Source organism: Eschrichtius robustus, chromosome 14, assembly GCF_028021215.1.
Source record: "Eschrichtius robustus isolate mEscRob2 chromosome 14, mEscRob2.pri, whole genome shotgun sequence".
NCBI lineage: Eukaryota > Metazoa > Chordata > Mammalia > Artiodactyla > Eschrichtiidae > Eschrichtius > Eschrichtius robustus.
The window spans coordinates 3,581,558-3,597,076 of record NC_090837.1 but is presented as its reverse complement, the minus strand read 5'-3'; the positions used below and the strand labels follow the sequence as shown (position 1 = coordinate 3,597,076).

The window sequence follows — 15,519 nt, the reverse complement described above, 5'->3', positions numbered from 1 at the left end:
TTGTAAAATCTAACGCTTGGAAACGGCTGCAATGGGACAAGGGCAAATGCAGTCTTCTGTGGGGCTGGTCGACCTTTGCCAAAGCCCAGAGTACTGTGTGCACGTGAACGTGAAGATTCCCTGCAACCAGAGTGTGCATATTCTTATTTTTCACCTCAAACTCCCCAGGCAGAGAATCGAGGGTGCATTTTTCAGTGCAACGTAATGAATGAAAAACGGCAAGCTTCCTGGCTCCGAGTTTCGTGTTTGTATCAGTTTGACTGTCCATCTGCCTTACGGCAGTGATGTACCAGTGGTTCTCAAAGGGGGGGGGGGGTCCCTGGGACTCTTTCAGGATCTGCACAAAGTCAAACCTATTTTTGTCATAATGCTCAGACATTATTAAAGGCACGATGAAAGGCAAAAGCCTTTTTCACCATGTGAAGAGCAGTGCCGAGGAAAACGGCTGACGCCTTCATCGTCCTAAAAGCAGGGGTACCCATCTGCACCGATGGATTATTCACCACCACCCACTTATAGTTAAAAAAAAAAAAAGAGCCAGTTTTTCACTTAAGAATGTCCTCGATGAAGCATAAAAGTGATAAATTTTTATCAAATTTTAACCTCTGAATACATGTGTTTTTTTTAATGTTCTGTGTGATGAAACAGGAAGTATGTATCAGCTCTTTCTGCTGCCTCTGAATGACTGATGGGGGTTACCTTGAGCAAAGGCCCTGGTGCAACGTTGGGGTTGCAGACTGAACCAGCCATGTCTCAACACAACTTTTTATCTGAAGGAGTGGTAGCCAAACTATGGTTACTCAGACTTGGGCATTTGGCAGTCATTTTCTTAAAAATGACTCGATTGAGTGAGTCACTTCAAGAAAAACAACGGGCAGTATCTATTGCCAACGATATCATTTAAATTTTCAAGCAAAAATTAGAAGCTGGTAAGCCACCAGGAGGCGGACAGCTTCCCCTTACATCCTTCCCTGATGAGATCAGTGGTTGTGTTAACAAATGTGAATTTTTTTTTTTTTTTGGATGCTGTATAATGAAATGGTTCAACATTTGCGAGATCTGCATCACTCAGTGAACCAATAGTTTTCAAATGACTAATACGCGGCATCACAGAATCATGCATAGGTAACAGATCCATCAAAGTGCAAGATAGACCTGTGGATTCGAATATATCAGGGTATGATATAATTTCAGGTTCCATATTGCAACTAACCTTTAAGAAGCTACCGTTTGTTGAGTTTTGGTGTCATGTCCAAGAATAATACCTATAATGATCTGAAAAGGCCCCTTAAAGGCCCATATTAAAATACTCCTCCCCTTTCCAACTACGTATCAGCAAGAGGCAGGATTTTCTTTATACACTTCAGCCAAAGCAACATATGGACACAGATTGAATAGAGCAGCAAATATGAGACTCCAACTGCCCTCTGTTAAGCCAGACATAAAAGAAAGCTTTTCCCTGCTGAAGCAAGTTTATCCTCCATGATTTCCCCCCCCTTTCCCTAACTTCTCGGTTTTAAATGTCACCTTTGTCCGTAAAACCTATGGCCCTCCAAAACTGGTACAGATGTGTTCACTGCTGTATCAGTTATTTTTGCTACATAACAAATCACATCAGACACAGTGCCTTAAGACAGCCATTTATCATTTATTCTTTGTGTTGTCTGGGCGTTTCTGGCCGGGGTCAGCTCAGCGGGTCTGGGTGGTCCAGCGTGGCTTTGCTTACGTGCTGGGGCCTCGGCTGGCATGGCTGGGACAGTTGCTGTCTCTCTCCATGTGGTCTGTCACCCTTTATTAGGCTCAGCGGCAGGAGAGAGCAGGCATCAGTGTATGAACAGGCGGCAGGCTTCTGCCTGTGTGTTGTTTGCTACTGTCCTGTGGGCCAGAGCAAGTCAAGCATGGAGCTGTGGCCTCTACCTCATTATGGGACGATCTTCAAGGTGGCCTTAAAAAGCAGGGATGCAGGGAGGGGGCCGTTTATTAGGTCCATTTTAATAATCCGCCGCACTTAGTGCTTATTCCTCGAGATTGTAACACCTATTGATTGACTGATTGATTGACTGATTGATTTTTGGCTGCGTTGGGTCTTTGCTGCTGCGCACGGGCTTTCTCTAGCTGCCGTGAGCAGGGACTACTCTTCGTTGTGGTGCGCGGGCTTCTCATTGCAGTGGCTTCTCTTGTTGCAGAGCACGGGCTCTAGGCGCGCATGCTCAGTAGTTGTGGCTCACGGGCTTAGTTGCTCCGCAGCATGTGGGATCTTCCCAGGCCAGGGATCAAACCCGTGTCCCCTGCATTGGCAGGCGGATTCTAAACTACCGCGCCACCAGGGAAGTCTGGGATTAACTTTTCGTTGTAATGATGAGAAAACTGCGTTAAATGCATAGACCAGTTACGTTTTGGGCAGGCTTGCTAGCAGTGTCCTGTTGAAAGATCTTTTTTTTTTTTTTTTTTTTTGGCTGCGCCGCGTGGCACGTGGGATTTCAGTTCCGCGACCAGGGATTGAACCCGGGCCCTCAGCAGTGAGAGCGCCGAGTCCTAACCGCTGACTGCCGGGGAACTCCTGGAAGGATCATCTTGCATGTCAAGATTAAGTTGACCATTTGCCTGTCACCCAGGAGGTCAGCCACACCAAATCTACCCTAATCCTAGGTTAGCAGTCTTTGTTTTCAGACAGATGCTTTTCCAAATATAATAACAAGGCATTTGAAGAAAGAAATGGAGAAGTCAGCAAAAATTGTTTTGTCTTGGGTGATGATGTCACAGGCAGCATCAAAAAAGCTCATAAAAGAAAGGATGAATTTGTTTTTATTGTTTAAAGTGGTGGAGGTTAGTTATTAAATTCGAATGTGAACCTGTTTTTTAATACAGCTTTAGTACTTTTTTTTTTGGTGGATGATTTTTCAATAAAGTTCAGCTCAATACCTTTATTTGATTAGTTTTTGCAAATGGAAACTGTGTAGAAATAATATAAAGGTTCATTGTTCAGCCGTATCTATGTAATGCTTTGAGATGGATTTTTGTGGAGAGACTACTTGCAGTTACGTGTTTGGAACAGTGATGCAGTTTTTGAGTAGTTAAGTTTCATGCTGCATTATTGAACTGCCAGCTTTTGTTTTTAATTCTTTCTTCTTTATTTTGGTGAGCAGGCTTGGCTCAGGTACCAACTTAGTTAACCCTACATAATTATTATCAAACCAGAATCAAATTCCAATTATCCCAGATTAGAAAGATTTATGGTCTTTGCTTCTTACTGCTTTTGTGATTTCATGTAGAGTCTGTATAGATAAATATAGTTTTGAGCATAAAATCTGGCCTAAAACTTGTTATTTTCTCAGACTTCATTTTTATAAAAACACATGCTCACTCTTGATACCAATACTGTTAATAGAAATACAAAAATGCAACCTACAAAGGTGAGCCATGGATGTAATTTACAGTTTTCTGCGAGTCACATTTTTAAAAGTAAGTGGAAACAAGGAAAATCAGTTTTAGTAATCTGTTTTACTTAATCCACCTCCTGGAGTTAGCCAGCCTGCAAAGGATAAGGGTAAGGGTACTCTCCCCAAGACTGCCCTCACTTTTGACACCAACGGCAAGTTCAGGGGGTCCCCATAACCACCCTCAAGTTTGAGAAATGGCTTGAAGGACTCAGAACTCACCAAGAGTTACACTCGCTGTTATGGTTTATTACTGGGAAAGGATACAGACTAAAATCAGCCAAAGGAAGAGACGCAAGGGGCTGATCCTCCGTCGCCCTCTCCCTGGTGCAGTCAAGACATTTTACCCTCTGGCTGTTGATCTGTGATCATCTCAACCTCCAGTTATTGATCTGAGACATATGCATGGAGTTTTGCCAACCCGGGAAGCTCACTGAGTTTGGTGTCCAAAGTTTACCCCTGGGGCTTCATTGCATAGACTTGATTGATTGATTGCGCACATGGTTGAATCCAGTCTTCAGGCAGATTGATACCACTTGGCCCAAAGTGCCCAATTTCCATCACATGGGGGGTCTTTCCGGCATGGCCAGCCCCTACCTAAGACTGTTAGCTGTGGCTGTTCTCACCATGCCCCTTAGGAATCACATAGATTATTTCCTAGAAGCCCAGGGCAAAAGCCAGACCACCTCTTGGCCAAGGCCAAGTTCCTAACTGCTCAGCTACTGTATCCAAAATCTTATTATTTCAACACATGAGCAATATAAAAATGCCTAAGGTGCTATTTCACATTTTTTTGGTACTCCATGTTTGAAATTGAGTGTGCATTTTACTTTTCGGAGGCACGTTTCCATCCAGATCAGCTCCGCTTCAAGGACTCAGTAGCCTCACGGGCCCGGGGCTGCAGTATTGGACAGTGCAACATACCACAGACATGCACGTGGGGAGCATCCTGTTTCAAGATTTCCAAAACATATGCTCCGATGTGGTCGTGGGAGACATGTTAACAGGAAGGAGTGAAGGAGTTCAACATATTTTGCAAGCTGTGGGTTAATTTCAGCCCTCTGAGAAAGCTAGGATGCTCCTTTGGAAACATTATTTTGGGACCTACTGTATAGCACAGGGAACTGTCTCAATGTTTTGTAATAACCTAAAAGGGAAAAGAATCTGGGGAAAAAAATAGATACGTCTGTATGTATAACTGAATCACTTTGCTGTACACCTGAAAGTAACACAACGCTGCAAATCAGCTATACTTCAATTTTTTTAAAAAAAGGCAATGAGGGGAAAAAAAAAAAAGAAACATTATTTGGGAGGCTGTGTTGATGATCATCTGTCTCTGGCTGACTTTACACAAATTAGTTTGCTTGGATTTCGATAAAGAGAGCTTTATGTTATCTCTTTTAATTTGAAGTGCCGTTGTTTGGGCCCGTTGTTATTTTTTGTTTAGTGTTGTTTATATCAGCCTTAATTTGACAGCGTGCCTACTCTGTAAGGGGCACTGTCCCAGGGGGCTTTTCACTGGCGTCTGCCTGCTGTGTAGTTAGTACTTAATCATCCAGGTTCAACAACTGGCGTGTTTTGGGATGGTGCTGCTCTGTTGGTTTGTGATATTATAACCTTGATTTGGTGTTTCTAGGAATTTGATTCACCGCACATGTCTAACTGTGATATATGCATTGTGCAAATCTAAAACTAGTCTAAGTAGAGTTTTGATTTCTTGCTACAGTGTGTAATAGACACTCAGAATGCAAATTTGGGCACTTCTAATTCTAGCCCATGTTTAGAATACTTTCTCTAAATTCACCAGACTTTTACCAGAAAATGTAACTATTTCACCAGTATAATTAAAAGCAAATTAGGTATACACATACCTTAATCGAAGGCTTTTCTCTCTGCAGAAACAATGATTGTGGTTTAATTTGTCTCCACTGGGTTCAAAGCCCCACAGGTCTGTGTAAAGTTTAACTGCACTGTTCACATGCTTTTCCTAATAAGTACTCAGCTAAGAGGACTTTCTCTAAATTCAAATATTTATTTATGAACTATTTTAAAAAATCTTGAGCATGAGTAAATACTGTTTGACACAGTTACTGAATTCAGAAAAAGCGCAGTGATAACCAACATGGCACATGGATACACTTTGTTGAGGTTAGTGCTGAGCTAAGCTTCCTGGTATTGTTACTTTTTAGTGATTTTTTTTAATTTGGAAACTTTGAGTCCCTGCCTTCTGGGGCCTAATTTATCTACCCTGCCTTGGCACTCTTTAAAGAAAAATAACTTTCTGGAAGCAGTTAGGCAATACCTAAAGAGATATTTTACTTTCATTGTGTACACATACTCATCACAATTCTTTTGGAAATTGAAATACAGAAAGCAAGACAGATCTCATTGGCTCTCACTTGCCCGTTCATGGCACAGGGGAGCTCAAAAGGCTGATGTAGGTGATAGTTCTTTTCTAATCTGAATGAGCTGCCTCTCGCCTAATTGCTGAATTATGTTGTCCTTTGAATTACTTGTTACTTCTTCTTCTTCCTGCATGGCCCGTGGCTTTGTATTTGATCATCTCCAAAAATCACGTTGACAGGGCAGGAGCTACACAGACCACATCTTTTATTATAGTTTCTATTGTAATGTGAACTTAAAAACGTTCACCCCTCTGTTTCATCTTTGGAAACCCTAGTTTGTATGCTGGCCCTCCCCACAAATATCCTGTAAGGGAAACTCCAGGGATTGGTCATATCCTAGGAAGCTAATCATTTTTAATAACTTCTATTAAGATTGGCTTCCCTCAGAGATTTCTTGATAGAACTGCGAGTGTTTTTTGCATTTTTTTTTCACCATGTGAGATCCCTGGGAATTGAAAAGTTTTAAAGGAACTCAAAGGATGGAGAACTCATCAATTTCAGAGCATAGATTCTGAGTTAAACTTTCCCATGACCTGGGGCACAAACTTTTGGAATGATCAGAAGCATTGCTTTAATTCATCAGATTGCAAAGGCAGAGGACAGTAGGCGAAGCTTTTGAATAAAACCAGCAATGATTCCATGTTATTTACTCCATAGATTTAACTGTATTTTTTTTAAAATTTTATTTATTTATGGCTGTGTTGGGTCTTAGTTCCTGTGCTAGGGCTTTCTCCAGTTGCGGCAAGCGGGGGCCACTCTTCATCGCGGTGCGCGGGCCTCTCACTATTGCGGCCTCTCTTGTTGCGGAGCACAGGCTCCAGACGCGCAGGCTCAGTAGTTGTGGCGCACGGGCCTAGTTGCTCTGCGGCATGTGGGATCTTCCCAGACCAGGGCTCGAACCCGCGTCCCCCGCATTAGCAGGCAGACTCTCAACCACTGCGCCACCAGGGAAGCCCGATTTAACTGTATTTTATTTTTTAATCTTCCTGGGAATTTTCTTGCTGGCATTCCTATTTCTTGAGTTGCTGGGCTAGATTATGTGTTACACATGCATCCTTTGATTTTGCCCAGGGTTGTTTTAGTTGCATCTTTATTCATAGCCTGTTTCAAGTCAGATCCCATAAAACTGGATCCCAATTCAGTTCTCAGACTTCCTCCCCATCTCATTTGTGGATTTTTTCCTTTTCTTTTAAACAGAATTTTTTAAATTAATTAATTTATTTATTTATGGCTGTGTTGGGTTTTCGTTTCTGTGCGAGGGCTTTCTCTAGTTGTGGCAAGCGGGGACCACTCTTCTTTGCGGTGCGCGGGCCTCTCACCATCGTGGCCTCTCTTGTTGCGGAGCACAGGCTCCAGACGCGCAGGCTCAGTAATTGTGGCTCATGGGCCCAGCCGCTCCGCGGCATATGGCATCTTCCCAGACCAGGGCTCGAACCCGTGTCCCCTGCATTGGCAGGCAGACTCTCAACCACTGCGCCACCAGGGAAGCCCGATTTTTTCCTTTTCTTGAAAAATCTTTCCTTGTCTGGTTCAGTTGCAGGAATTTAGTGACAAGGTTGTCCCCCCTCCTTTTTATTTTGAACATTACTATTATTATTATTAATTTGCCACGCCATGTGGCTTGTGGGATCTTGGTTTCCCCGACCAGGGATTGAACCTGGGCCCTGGCAGTGAAAGCACTGAGTCTTAACCACTGGACCGCCAGGGAATTCCCTGAACATTATTTTCTTTCCTTACTTAAAAACAATTTCTAAGGAAAAAGAGAAGGGGGGGAAAAGAAGAGACCCATGTCCCCTGAAAAATGCCCAATTTCTGTGTTTTGTGATGTATTTTGAAAGCTATACACTTACAGGCCATGACTTCTTCTAAGTAATTTGTAGCTATTTTTAAATGACTTTTAACAAAGCCATCATCAGAAGTTGTAAATTAATATTTTTGCCACCTGGAGAGGATGAAATTGTGCATAGATTTTAAAAGTGATATTTATTGTGGTTTCCATTTGGTAGAAAGTTTAATTTCAGAAGGTTATATTAATAAAAGAATGGGAAATCTTTTTGTTGTTGCTGTCTGTCTGGTATTCCATTATAAAAAGGCATAAATGAGCATTTGGGTCTGTTACAATGTCACATGTATTTATAGGTATTTGTAGAGCACTGACTTTTTATATTTAGTAGTGGGTCAAATTAAGTAATGGTTTCTCATAGGCATTAAAAATGGAGAAAAAAATGGAAAATCTTCCCTCTCCACCCTTCCTACATACACACACACATAAACACACACACACACATAAACACATAAACACACACACACACACACACACACACACACACGAGTCTTCTTTTTCATTTTATGCATCAATGAGCTGATCTTCCAAGGGAAATGATATATATAAGGACTTCGACTCATGTTGTTTCAAGGCAAGTGAAACAACAATAAATACTGAGCAAAGAAAGCTAATTTGTATTTAGAGCATTTTAATATAGAAAATGATTTTCAAAATCAATATAAGCCAATTGGCTTTTGCCAGATCGCTTTTCTTACAATGATTAAAAATAACTCAAATGCAGATTTCCTTTATACTGTGCCTCTGTTTTCTAGATTTGCTTGGATAAGATCTTCAAATACCACTCATGACATGTTTTAAAAGTCTATATTGGACTTGATACTTACTTATTTTGGGGGGGAGTTCAGTAGATTTTGGGGACATAATCCTCAGAGATAGGTAAAATCAGCAGGTAAACCCAGACATTTCCATATAGAGTCAACTTATTCTGTTTATAGAGTTGAGATACCCTTTTAATTAATTAATTTTTGTTTGTGCCCAAAGGAACTTTCTTGAGAGGAGCATTTGGGGTTTACATATTTCTAATTGCACGGCACAGTTCTAATGAAAATAGTAGTAAGGCTGTAAGCTCCATTTTGCCTGACAGTCATGAATTGAATTTATATAGAATTATATTGAATCTGTCTTTGTCAAACACTTGTATTACCTTTAAAGTTAAAATGCTATCCGGGTATATTTTTGACAGTGCTTCAGTATCCTTCTTATGGATGTTATCTGAGCCAATGTTGTAGACTTAGGTCTGGTTAAAGAAGAGGAAACTCTTAGCCTGCACTCCATTCCAGTACAATTTTCTTCAGCTTTCTAGTGAAATTATAATTTAACAAAAAGAAATATTTTAGGGCTCTAAGCTAAACTCTGATTTCAAATGGCTGCTATCAGCCATTTTTTTTTTCCATTAAGGTTAATATCTTTTTTAACCAGTAGAGAAGAGATTTTTGAAGCTCTTTTTTTGCAGGCTCGCTATTTTAAGGGCATTTTAAAAGGGGCTGCATCCTGCTATGTGGTGTATTGAGGAGGATACTCGAAGACTTTTAGAGGTCTCAGGTACCTCTGATGGATAGATACAAAATGTAATGCTAAGGTCAAAAGCAAAACCAAACCAAGACTTGTATCTGTACCAACTTCCTTATTTTTTTTTTGGCCGTGCCATGCACGGCGTGTGGGATCTTAGTTCCCCGACCAGGGATTGAACCCGCACCCCCTGCATTGGAAGCCTGGAGTCTTAACCACTGGACCGCCGGGGAAGTCCCTCTGTACCAACTTCCGTTCAGCCGTCCTAGGATGGCCGGATGCTGCCTCTCCCAGAACCTTCCCATCCACCAGGCAGAGGGCAGGGTAACTCCCTCTTCTCCCCATTGATCGTCTCTCCCTTGTCGGGACTGCCTCACCTTTAGTTTGTTTCCCAAAACAGAAAGCTGATTTGAGGATGAAGGTCAAAGTGGGTCAGCAGACCACATGCAATACGCAGGATCCTGGTCACCTTGAGGACCACCCGGAGCCCTTCACACACATTTAGGTAGAGAGAGCACGAAGATGCAACTTCTGTGGTGGCCACTCTTTACCTAGTTTAGTCGTTTCATGCATGGAGCTGATAGTTAGGCCACATGGTAGAAAGATGCACCATTTTAGACTTTATCACCAAAATGACCATATCTTTGATCACTTACGAGAAACAGCCCTCTGTTTCTTGACTTACTTGACCCTGCTGCCCTTCAAAGTGGATTTCTCACTCTGCTCCTGTAACATCCACCTTTGGGTCTAAACCTGATTTTTAAAATATTTATGTCACTGTTTCAAAACGAGCTTGAGAAGTGGATTCTTTTTCTCTCTAGTAGTTTTGTGAAGTTCCGCCAGAAAACACCACCAGGGATAGTAAGTTTATATCTGGGGACATATATCTAGATCAGTCATGCAAGTGTCGTGGTGTCCCTTGATGTCAAAGAGGCTTTTGGGGAGGTCCTTACAGGGTCCTTGAGACCAGTCCATTCACATCCTGAAAGAATCTGCCCCCTGGTGCCTGTTCTCTTGTTTCCCAACATACTGGGTACCCCTCGTCCTCCATCCCCATCTCCTCCTCCATCTCCTCCTCCATCCCCATCTCCTCTTCCATCTTTATCTTCATGTCCTCCTCCATCCCCATCTCCTCCTCCATCCCCATCTTCTTCTCCATCTCTGTCTTCATCTTCTTCTCCTCACTCCCTCCTCCCCCTCCCCCTCCCCCTCCCCTTCCTCCTTTCCTCTCCAAAGGTGGGGAGTGTACTCTCTCTATTCAAGGATTTGTATCCACAAACCACATATCGCAAAACTTCTGTCTTCAACCTCAGCTCCTGATATGCACCTGATGGGCTGTATCCCTGGCATGTTCTCTGTCTGAGCTTCATAACTTTTCTACTAACATAGTAACTATAAATTTGTAATATTGCATTATGCCTGATTTAAGGGATATCTTTGTACTTCTTACCTTAGATAAGCTGTATTTTTAATGGGCTAACCCCCATTAAAAGCAGAGGGAACTCTTTGCTCTGATAAAGTAACTAGTCTGTGAGTGGCTGTGTAGATGATTCTTTGTGATGTTTTCCAAGAGGATATTTTTATGGCCTTCATTTTATTTCTAAACAGCAATGGGAATAGACTAGCAAACTTACTTTTTTTTCTTTCTCCCCTCTTTTCAAAAGCCACATGCTAAGGATAAGATCTATGTCCAGAGTCAAGGTAAGAAATCTTAAATATATATGTATTTGAAAAAAAAATGAGTCTTTTATCTTTTAGAGATACCTACTGAAATGAAATAACATGATGTCTGGGATTTACTTGAAAATAGTAGAATGGGTACACTTTTATTATTTTTAACATTAAGATAAAAATAGGAGTACGTTATAAGAGAATAATTTAAAATGTAGAAGAATGGATAAAGAAGATGTGGCACATATATACAGTGGAATATTACTCAGCCATTAAAAAGAATGAAGTAATGCCATTTGCAGCAACATGGATGGACCTAGAGATTGTCATACTGAGTGAAGTCAGACAGAGAAAGAGAAATATTGTATGATATGTGGAATCTAAAAAGAAATGATACAAATGAACTTATTTACAAAGGAGAAACAGACTCGCCGACTTAGAGAACGAACTTATGGTTACCAGAGGGGAAGGGTGGGAGCAAGGGCTGGTTAGGGAGTTTGGGATTGACATGTACACACTGCTATATTTAAAATAGATAAACAACAAGGACCTACTGTATAGCACAGGGAGCTCTGCTCAATATTATGTAACAACCTAAATGGGAAAAGAATTTGAAAAAGAATAGATACATGTATATGTAAAACTGAATCAGTTTGCTGTACACCTGAAACTATCACTACTTTTTTTTTTTTTAATAAATTTATTTATTTTTGGCTGTGTTAGGTCTTTGTTGCTGTGTGCGGGCTTTCTCTAGTTGCAGCGAACGGGGGCTCCTCTTTGTTGTGGTGTGTGGGCTTTTCATTGTGGTGGCTTCTCTTGTTGTGGAGCATGGACTCTAGGCACGTGAGCTCAGTAGTTGTGGCTAGCGACCTTCAGTAGTTGTGGCTCACGGGCTCTAGAGCGCAGGCTCAGTAGTTGTGGCGTACGGGCTTAGTTGGTCTGCGGCATGTGGGATATTCCTGGACCAGGGCTCGAACCCGTGTCCCCTGCATTGGCAGGTGGATTCTTAACCACCGCACCACCAGGGAAGTCCCTATCACAGCATTGTTAATTGGCTATACTCCAATATAAAATAAAAAGTTAAAAAAATAAAATTAAATTGAATTAAATACAGATCGCAGATCACTTAAAAGAAGTGCAAATACTCTATCAGTGGCTTGTTTACAAAAGGAAAAAGAAGAGCTTGTCCGTTTGAGTTGAGTTGAGTTGGGGCCCCGGAGCCCTCTGCCTCCATCTCCAGCCCTCCCTGCTCTCCCCAAGTCCTGCCCCTGTGGTGGTCTCTGACATCCTTTCCTGAGACCCTCAGTATCTCCTAAACACATCTAGTAAACCACTGACCCGCAAAATAGAGATCAGGGAAACAGTAGCTCCAAAGAACATGTAGCTGATTCTGAGCTTAGGTTTGAACCCGTGCTGAGCCCAGGGTCACGCGTACAAGTCCACCTTATAAACATTACATTATCAAGGCCCTAGTGGTTTCAGGAATACTTTTAGCAGCAGAATCACTCATCAAATGAACTCTTTCTTGGAGCCCCCATTTAAAAAACGATGCACCGACTCAGTGTGCATAAAAGGGATGTGTGAGTGTCAGGGCAGGCCTGGGGTTGGACCTTCCATTCCTCTGCCACGGCCCCTGGTTTATAGCCACGGAAGACGTTGGTGCTGCAGGAAAAACATGGGCTTTGATGCAGCGCGTGGGTTTGGACGCAGCCTCTGACACCTAACATTTTGTATCCCGATTAACCTCGATGAACCTCGGTTTCCAGCGGGATAAACTAGAGGACTCAACCTGCTTAACAGGGCTTAAGGGTTTCCAGGACCGGGTGGAACACGTCCACTCACAGTCTGTGCTGGGGCAGGCGTGGAGTGGACTTTACTACAAACTTTACGAACTGTCATTTGTACTAGTCAGTGTGAACGGCCAGCTTACAAGTGCCTTGGAGAGGCGGTTCGACGACTTAATTTACATTCCATAAAATTTCACATCTTTTCTGCTCTCGAGATAATCTGTTAAATGTTGCCTCTGGATTTTTGAAATCTTAAAATGTTCATTTTTTCAGAGGACTTTAAACTGAAAGCTGTCTGAAAAAGTGACACAGATAGCAGGAAATTATGTATGATTTAGAAGGTTGAGATGAGGAATTTTAAATACAGACATAATTTCTATGTAATTTCTTTTAGAGTTTAGTTGGGAATGTTTTGGATATCTGTCACCTATGTGCATTTTTTAGGAACTTAAGCTTTCTGTGACTTAGAGACAGTTTGGCCCAGGAATGGATGGTGGGGTTGAAAGTGATGGATCTTTTCTCCATGGGAACTGTGGGCGAATTTTATTTTATTTTTTATTTTTGTTTTTGGCCTCACTGCGTGGCACGCGGTATCTTACTTTCCCGACCCGGGATCGAACCCGGGCCCTCGGCAGTGAAAGCACGGAACCCTAACCACTGAACCGCCAGGGAAGTCCCCTGTGGGCTCATTTTAAACCTCACAGGCTTGGAGGGATTCATGGGAATTCAGCCAAGCCCTCAGAACTTTAGTTCTTTATAAGAACCGAGTATGACGGTTATTTGAATGTCAACACAAAATAACTGGTTATGTCTCAACAACATGAACTTTCTTTTGTTCTCTTTCCTTTGACCCAGGAATTGCAACAGTGCCGAACACCACCTTTAACTGGAACACCTTCCTTCAGCGTTCAGGTAAGAGATGAAATCTTCTGGTAGGATTTTGACTCAAGTGCATCTTGCCAACTTGTGTCAGTTCCTTGCTAGGTTCACATGGTTTTGAAGAAGAGGCTGTCAGGGTCAAAGAAATGGACTCTTTGGGTAGAACAAAGGAGGGAGCAAGGCACGATTAGAACAAACTTCGCTTCTCCCCGTTTGCCGAGGTGTCATCAGTGGTCCCATCCCGGTGAGGATGGGCATGCAGCTGAGATGCAGGAGGAAGAGTAATGCCAGCCTCTCTGACGCTGCTCTTCGGACAAACCTCCCAAACACCTAGTATCATGTGACATTTGTCCTTATTAAGGATGCCAACCTCCTGTGTTCATTCGGTGTTACTTTATTAGCTACACACATAAGAAGTGACTCTTGTGGGACTTCCCTGGCGACCCGGTGGTTAGGACTTGGCGCTATCACGGATGGGGCCGGCTTCGATCCCTGGTCGGGGAACTAAGATCTTGCAAGCCGCGTGGCATGGCCAAAAAAAAAAAAAAAAAATATGTGACCATTGTAAGATGGAGATCAGATTAAGAAACTTTTAAACCACTTGAAATCTCAGCACCAAAAAGGAACTGCTTTTGATATATCTTTCTCAACAGTTTTACATATCTATATTAATGCTTTTCATGCATTTATATATAATATTAAATTATAGCTGTATTAACCTATTACATATTTTTGTCTTTTAAAATCATGTAAATATATAAATATGTGATATTTGTATATTTATTGTAAATGCATAATATGTATGATACCTATATTATTTATATTATGTATAGATTATATATAAATTATATATAATTAGGTGTGACTTTATATTTTATGTTTAAATAATACATATGTATAAATAATCATATATATAATGATTTTTAAAAGACAAAAGTAGAGTCAAACTGTACTTACTGCTCTAACCTGCTTTATTTATTCATTATGTTAGTAACAATATGAGCTAACTTATTCATTTTTAAAAATTTCTAAACTAAAGTAAAATTTACGTGGCGTGAAAAACAGACTTCTAGGGTAAGATTAGATGAGTCCTGACAAATGTGTAAATACCCTAATCCAGACAGATCACACTTCCACTGCTCAAGAAAGTCCCCTCTTGTGCTTTTCCATATTTAATTCCCATCCCTCTGTAAGGGACCCCTATTCCAATTTCTGTCATCATCAGTTCGTTTTACCTGTTCTTGAACTTCATCTAAGTGGAATCATACAGTAAGTACTTTTTTGTGTCTGGCATCTTTTTTGCTCAGCATAATGTTTTTGAGATTCATGCATATTGTGTGTATCTGTAGCTCCTCCTTTTTTATTACCGAGTCCTATTCCATTGTATGGATGTGTCACACATTGCTTCTCTGTTCTCCTATTGATGGACTTTTGAATTGTTTTCCATTTTTACGTACTATAAATAAAACTGCTCTCCACATTCTTGTGCAAGGATTCTGGTGAATAGCTTGAGTGTAGGGTGGATACATGCTTAACTTTATAAAAGAAGAGCCAAACAGTTTTCGAAAGTGTTGTACCATTTTACAGTTCCACAGACGTTGATGAGAGACCTAGTTATGGCACATCCTTGCCAACAATTGGTGTGGACAGTCTATTTAATTGTAGTTATCCTAGGGGATCACGAAATGGTATTTGATTGTGGTGTTGGGCATTTATGTATCGGTATCTTCCTTGGTGAGGTGTCTAGCCAGGCCTTTTGCCCAAATGTTTTAGTGTGTTGTCTTTTAATTCTTGGTCTGCAGGAGGGTTTTGTGCTTTTTTTTTTCCCGCTGGGTACAAGCTTTTTGTCAGATACATATATTGTGAATGTTTTCTTCCATTCTCTGGTTTACCTTTTCATGTTCTTAACTATGTCTTTTGAAGAACAGAGGTTTTAAATTTTGTTCAAGTCTAGCTGATCAATTTTTTCTTTAATAGTTAGTCCT

The 15,519-nt window shown here is 41.3% G+C and overlaps 1 protein-coding gene across 4 annotated transcripts in view; it reads left to right on the top strand.

Annotated features, from left to right (window-relative positions):
- GLT1D1 (glycosyltransferase 1 domain containing 1) overlaps positions 1–15,519 on the top strand; it is a 106,036-nt gene that overhangs the window by 40,684 nt on the left and 49,833 nt on the right. For all 4 annotated transcript variants that reach the window (XM_068562887.1, XM_068562888.1, XM_068562886.1 and 1 more), the window contains 2 exons: positions 10,862–10,898; positions 13,511–13,567. In XM_068562887.1, the coding sequence (XP_068418988.1) occupies positions 10,862–10,898; positions 13,511–13,567 (94 nt within the window). The remainder of the gene's footprint in view (positions 1–10,861; positions 10,899–13,510; positions 13,568–15,519) is intronic.